At 40.8% G+C, this 7,280-nt stretch overlaps 1 protein-coding gene across 4 annotated transcripts in view; it reads right to left on the bottom strand.

Annotated features, from left to right (window-relative positions):
• LOC147018818 (adipolin-like) overlaps positions 1–7,280 on the bottom strand; it is a 103,171-nt gene that overhangs the window by 27,890 nt on the left and 68,001 nt on the right. For all 4 annotated transcript variants that reach the window (XM_085898870.1, XM_085898872.1, XM_085898868.1 and 1 more), the window contains exons 4-5: positions 6,471–6,685; positions 3,837–3,945 (exon numbers count right to left, since the gene is read on the bottom strand). In XM_085898870.1, the coding sequence (XP_085754996.1) occupies positions 3,837–3,945; positions 6,471–6,685 (324 nt within the window). The remainder of the gene's footprint in view (positions 1–3,836; positions 3,946–6,470; positions 6,686–7,280) is intronic.

Below are 7,280 nucleotides of genomic sequence, written 5' to 3'. Positions count from 1 at the left end.
GGTGGCAGTGGGTACAAAGACATCAAACTGACAGTGGGGAACCTGCCAAGAGGGAATGTGGAAGGATCGAGACTCATGAGCACACGGCTTCACTGACGAGGAGAAAAACACAAAGTCTGAATTGACGCAACTGGACCATGTATGACCAGAGAAGAGACGGGAAAAGATTCACAACGTGATTAACCCTTTAAGGACCAAGGGACACATGTGTCCCTAAACTTTAAAATGGTGTATCTCCAATATTTTCCCTGCAAGAGCTTTTGTCGTTTCCATAATTTTTCCATTTTTTTGTTGATTAGAAAAAACTTCTATTTCTCGCCATGCATGTTCTTGAACTTAAATTGTTATTTGTCATTACTATAGCCAAACTAATAATAAAATTGGACTTGTATCTGAAAATTACTTTCAAGATGCTTGTGGGTCTCAAAGTGTTCAAACAACAAAGGAGAACCGTTCAGAAACCAAACGACAACAGTTAGACGGGTCAGCTCCGATGCTGTAAACTTCGCCTTTGGATGGGATCTAATGGAGCTGAAAAACCACATACACTTGTGAAGAAACCACAACCAAAACCACTAAATAAGGATTTTGAACAGCTTTGTAGAGAGATTTAGTTAATGCACAGAACTTTCCTCCATCGGAAGACATGCTCAATGTAGCTGGCCAGCAACATGTGTTTTTTCTTCTAGATTTTCAGAGAGGGATGTCACAACAGGCAACCTCTCAGATGTGTGTGGGTGTACTGTTCTGCCCTAAGTAGTGTCATGTGAAAAATATATTGTACACATGATTTTCTACTGCAGTACAAAGGTCAATGACGTAGACAAAATGTAAAATCGGTTCCAAAGCACTGCCCTGTGGCATGCCAGCTTCATTAGATAGAGCAAAAGACAATATCATACAGAGTGACCTATATATTATCCCCACGCTTTTTGACAAAACATAGGGGGGTATTGTAATCGGTTCCGTTTGTCTATCAGTCCGTCCCACTATCTCCTCCTACATGGTTTGGCAGAAATTCACGAAGCTTGGTAGTTATGATCACGACATGGCAGGAAGATACAAGAGCAGTCAATTTGGGCCCTGTCCCGTGGGGTGGGGTCACAAGGTCATGTAATGAAAAATGCAATTACAGGCACATTTTAAACATTTTGAAATGAAACTTTGCATATGCAATCAACATTGGAAGATACATGAAAAATAAACGATTTTTGGGGATTTGACCCCTGGATCATGCCTCAGGGGGTGTGGACTCAGGGTCACAGGGGTCAAAGCAAAATTATTATTTTTTTAATCAAAATTTGATATAGGTTCATTCCTGGTGGAACGTTTTTCCATCTTTCAACTTTGCTTTAGGTGGGAAACACTGTATTATGAGAACCAAACAAGACGTTATATTTAAATTAAAACTGTCGTCTTCAACACAAGAGTGAACCCATTTGGTGCTTGAATTCAGAAACAGAGAGACAAGCACTCGAGCTTAAGCAGCTCATCCGATCTTTTCCTATCAAGATTCTATATTAGGTTATACTCTTGATGTAATAGCTATTGACTGCAAACTGCTGCTCTGGCACTCCACAGGTGGAGAGTGCCATCATACAGGGTGGGCTAAAAGTCACTGAAGGTTTTCTTCTTTTTTTAATAACTTTTTTATTTTAAAATAAAAATTCATGAAATTTATTGCAAATGGTAGTTTAATTCATGAAATTTGTCGTTTTTAGATTAATTGTGAAAAATAATGTCCTGAAAATGGCCCCCATTGGCTTCTTTGCAAAGTTGATGTTTCTTGGTTTTCGTTAACACTCTCCCGAACTCGGTAAATGTTTTCTGGAGTATGACTTGCTCTTGGTCTTCCACTGCGGGCTGAGTCATGAACAGACTCCTTTGACTCAAAACGAACAAGCAATTTCCGAATCGTGCGTTTCTGATGGTTGTTCTCGAACATTAAAATGATTGCGAAATTTTCTTTGAGTTTGAATTATTGATTTCCCACTGGAGTAATATAATTCAACAATTTTCCCATGCTGGTCACTGATAAATTCATTCAAAATGAATCTCCCTGGTCTTCTTTATCTATTTAAAAAATATATATATATATTTAAAAATAAAGAAGTTACAAAAAAAAGAAAATCTTCAATGACTTTTGGCCCACCCTGTAGTTCTTATGAAAATGATCTCTTCAGTGTGCCAAGTGTCAAGAGATCGAGGTAAGAATCCATTGACGATTCCTCTTCTGTTCTATCTGGTTGATTATTATCAATGTATTTGTTGATTCGGTTTGTAGATTTCTGCGATAACGTTGGTATAGCTGCTGTCACACCTTGACGATTTAGCCAGCGTATGCCGACGTGTGAAAAATGTCTCAAACACTGGCACACGTCGAATACGTTATGGGTAAGTTTTATATACGTTAAGAGCATGCTGAAGCACGCTGGCATACGTCGTAGTACGCCGAGCACGTCGACAAATTTTAAGCATGCTCAAAATTTTTCGACGTATGCCAGCGTATGACGCACACGTTCCGCTTACGCTGGCAATAAGTTGTAGGCACGTTATGCGATCGTCGACACACGTTACTTGTAAGTTACTCATAAGTTGAAACACGTCGAGGTAATGTCTTGCGTACCCGAAACTTATTTCTAACCTATGAGTAACGTGCTTTGAACCAATGAGTAATGTGCTTTGAACCTATGTGTAACGTATCTCCAACGCATATTGACGTATGTAGATGTATTTGACATCTTCCATATGACCACAGAACTTACTGAATGTGTTTCTAACTGACAGCTACCATATAATGGCGTATTGGCAGCGTTTAGTGGAATTGATATATAAAAATGGGATTCACACAGGAGGAACCCGTCAGTGTTCCAGACTCCATGGTTTGTTTTTTTGTTTTTTCTTCGGCATGACGGTGATGTTGACACTTCGATTTCTAGTGCGGTTATGATTTAAATCGTTGAGCGGCAGCCTATTAATTATATTATAACCACACTAGAAATCAAAGTGTCAACATCACCGTCATGCCGAAGAAAAAAAAATTAAAAAAAAAACCATGGAGTCTGGAACACTGACACTAAATATTTCCTCGACGTGTTTCGACTTATGAGTAACGTACAAGTAACGTGTGTGGACATGTGTCAACGATCGCGTAACGTGCCTACAACTTATGGCCAGCATATGCAGAATGTGAGAGTCATACGCTGGCATACGTAGAAAATTTTTGAGCATGTTAAAATTTGTCGACGAGTTCGGTGTACTACGACGTATGCCAGCGTGCTTCAGCGTGCTCTTAACGTACACAAAACTTACCCATAGCGTATTCAACGTGTGCCAGCGTATTCTGCAAATTTTTCATACGTCGGCATATGCTGGCTAAAACGTCAAGGTGTGACAGGGCCTTGACACTTCGATGTCTAGTGCGGTTATGATTTGAATCGTCGAGCGGCACCCTTTAATAGGCTACACCACGTGATCGTCGGCGATATGCTGCCGCGCGCTATGCATAAGTTAGACTATCGTTGGGCATAGGTTGTGAACGCCAACAACACGCTAAGCATTCGTTGGTATAAGTTATCTATATGTTATGGAAACGTTCTGTGTACGTTACTAATACGTTATGCATACGTCCAACTCGTTATGAATACACCAAAAACTGAAAAAAACATCAATAGTTCAGTGTATGCCAGCGTTTTTACATACATCCGCTGGCTAAAACGTCAAGGTGTGACAGTGGCTTAAGCTTCGTTATTGATTCTGATTATGCTGGAGTTGTGACAACTGAGATGTTTTAAAGACATTTTAAAGAACACAAGTTCGAGGCCACTGTGACGTACCTATGTGAATGTTTGAGGTGAAATGGTAGATCCCACCATGCTGCGCTGTGAACCTGCCAAGCTGTAGGTTGAGACCCTTTCCACGCAAAAATGTCCCGCTGCCCTTTGGCTGTAAAATGCACAAACACCGTCAGACTGGCAATGAAAGTCATGGATTTTGTTGGTTTGTCTGTGGGGCAGTTATTTGTGATAACAGCTTACAATACAGCCACTGGAAATATTATATTATTATCCCGACCGATTGGTTATTATTGCACACAACTAATGATTCCTGTATAATAAAATAACTTTAATAAGTGATCAATATCACTGCCACGTGTTGCCAATCTCCCACCTTTACAGCACACACACTTCATACAAATGCGACTTTGAAGTTATGGAAATGATTGTTTTACAACCTTTGCCAAAGGAATTTCACGAGGTTAAGTTGGTTATGAGATTGACTAGGCGAATAAATTCTAATGGATTACATTTCAGGACTCGTTATTATTCACGTGATGGAACTGAAGTCAGCAAACTTCCAATTTGGATCTGTATCATTCCATTGAAGATTCTTACAACATCTTCATTAATATTTAATGCTTCGATGGTTAACACAGCATTCGTACATCACAAAATCATGTTTGCATTAAAATTAGAACGATGAAGAACCTAAGAATGTGTGTGATGGAATTACATTTGGATGCTGTCATGGGAATATCCTTTTCAGATAATTATCTCATTATTGATCAAATATTACCAATAGGAAATTTTATGTCTTTATGCCTGATGTTGGCTTTATGATTAGGGTGGTGGGCTTGGGTTCCCAGGATCCTGAGTTCAAATCCCACTTTGCTGTTGAATTAATAACAGGTGAGGTTGACTCTGCCTGCCATCCTTCTGAGGTCGGCAAAATGAGTGCCAGCTTGCTGGTATCCTGTGTAGGAGTGGCGACCTGTCCAGGATTGTGCCCAATAGCCAAGGATACTGCTTCAGCAGCACCAACGCTCTGGGCTGCACACCACAATCAATCCTCTACAGCACCAATGGATGGATGGAAATGTTTTTGAGGAAACTTTCTCTAATATAATATAAGAAAAAAAATAACAACTTTTAATTCTTTTTGTTATTATTTCACCAAAATTTGACTGAAAAAAACTGTTCTTCTTAAGACTCCACATGCAATTTGGAATTGAACCGAATACACATATCAGTTATGAAAATGATACACAATACTGGGGTCATCCTACTATTATGTCTGGTCTTTGTTTAATGGTTAGGGTGGTGGGCTTGGGATCCTAGGATCTTGAGTTCATATTCTACTCAGCTATTGAATTAATGCCAGGTGGGTTCGACTCTGCCTGTCATCCTTCTCAGGTCGGCAAAATGAGTGCCGGCTTGCTGGTATCCTGTGTTGGAGTGGTGACCTGTCCAGGATTGTGCCCAATTGCCAAGGAGATTGCTTGTGTGGGGCCGAATGGGGAGGCAATGGCCGCCGTTGACGTTTTGTGAGCACCCCAAATTTTTCCTCGACAATTCCGGCAAATGGCCACCCTATGGTGCCCGTCCAGCACCCCAAACATGGCATTGTAAACCAGGCCTGTGTTAATTGGGAGTTGCATCTTGTTCAATGGTGGGGAAGGAATGATGGCGAGAATTGATGGTTGGAGGTCACGTGCAGCAATGCACCAAAAGGCAAGCTGGATTTGGCTGAAGTCTGCTTGAGGCTCCGCCCACACTGGTCGCCTATAAAAATGATGAGAAGACCGCTTTCCTGATGGTTGGTGATGATTCCTGACAGCTCCTGACAGTTAGTGACAGTTCCTGGCATTTGGTTACAGTTGCTGACAGCTCCTGATGGTTCCTTACAGCAACTAACCATTGCTTACTGCTCCTTCCAGCTCCTGATCATTGCTTACAGCTCCTGATCATTGCTTACAGCTCCTGATCATTGGTTACAGTTGGTGATGGTGACAGTTCCTGACGGTTGGTGATAGCTCCTGATGGTTCCTTAGAGCTCCTGACCTTACAGCTGCTTCGGCAGTACCAACCCTCTGCAAAGAGTATGGTCCCAATGGATGGATGGATCCCACTATTCATTTGCAATTGGTCACTCGCTTCAACACCAATACAAATTTTTATTACTGACTCTCGGTATCAAAAAGATACATATATTGAACAAACAGTTTCAAGTTCAGCTCCTCACCGCCAATGGAGCATTTAAATTTCATCAGATGTGGCAATAAATGTGAACTGTTGCTCCCAACATGCCGGCTCAATGACAGAAGACGCCATTTGCATTTTTGCCATTTCCATCCCTACCCCGTTTAGAAGCCTGTGTGGGCACGGGTAACTTGCTGGTTTGATGAAATGGAAAAATTGTGGTTAGATAATTATTTATCCAAGTCAAAAACAATCATTTCCATAACTTCAAAGATGCAGTTGTCTAAAATGTGCTGCAATAGGCTGGAAGTAGGAAACACGTGGCAATAATATATTGATCATTTCGTCAATATATATATATATATATATATATATATATATATATATATATATATATATATATATATATATAATTTTTTTATTATACATGAATCATGTTTAAAACTAGATTATTGTACAACTGCATGCAAAACAAAACAACAACAAGCTCACCATGTGAAAATCCTGAAGATTGGCCACCCCTCGCCGTCGTACGAGAATGTTCTGTTTGAGCTTACAGTGGAAACCCTCCCGAATGGCTGGCACAGAATACAGGGGAGGAGAGGGTGATGTGCGCTCCTGAGATGGCCGGCTCACAGTTATTGGTGTCGACGTGCAAAGAGGACAGTTCTCTTGGAGCAATGATGAGATGCGTCTTTCCGCTGCCTCTGCAGTATGCGATAAAGGAATTAAGACAGGGGGGGGGGGGAATGCTGGTTTCTCTATGCTGGATAATACTTCATTTTCGCCAAGATTTCAATACTTGTCGAGACTTATGAAACATTTCCGATTTTCCAATGAAGTAATTAATGTTTTGATATGAACTTAAAAATATTTCACAATTGTTTGTAACTGACTTCAGCACTTGTTCAACACTTTATGGCGATCTCTTTCACGGAGGAACTGCAGTACATTCACTAATCATTGGTGCAACACACAAAGGCTTTTCTTTCAATCTCATTCTTCCCTCCAAGTCTTCAAGACAGCTGTTAACCCACCATCTCAGATCGTCCCCAATCCAAAATCATGATGTTTTCTACCCCCGTTAACCCACCACAATCAATCCTTCCACATTTCCAGTTTTCTCTGCTGAGAGCTTGCCCTTCCATGAGCCTCGACGACGTACACACACACAAAATCAGTTTGTTGGGTTGGGAAGTTGGGCACAAATGCCACTGTGTGGACCAGAACAGATGGATATTTAACCTGGTGATGCCATTTAAACCTATCGGAGGAACCTTACAGTACCTGACACATTCTGTG

Source organism: Eptatretus burgeri, chromosome 10, assembly GCF_056783735.1.
Source record: "Eptatretus burgeri isolate ZD-2024b chromosome 10, Ebu_testis_v1, whole genome shotgun sequence".
Lineage (NCBI taxonomy): Eukaryota > Metazoa > Chordata > Myxini > Myxiniformes > Myxinidae > Eptatretus > Eptatretus burgeri.
This window is presented reverse-complemented; position numbering and strand designations above follow the sequence as displayed.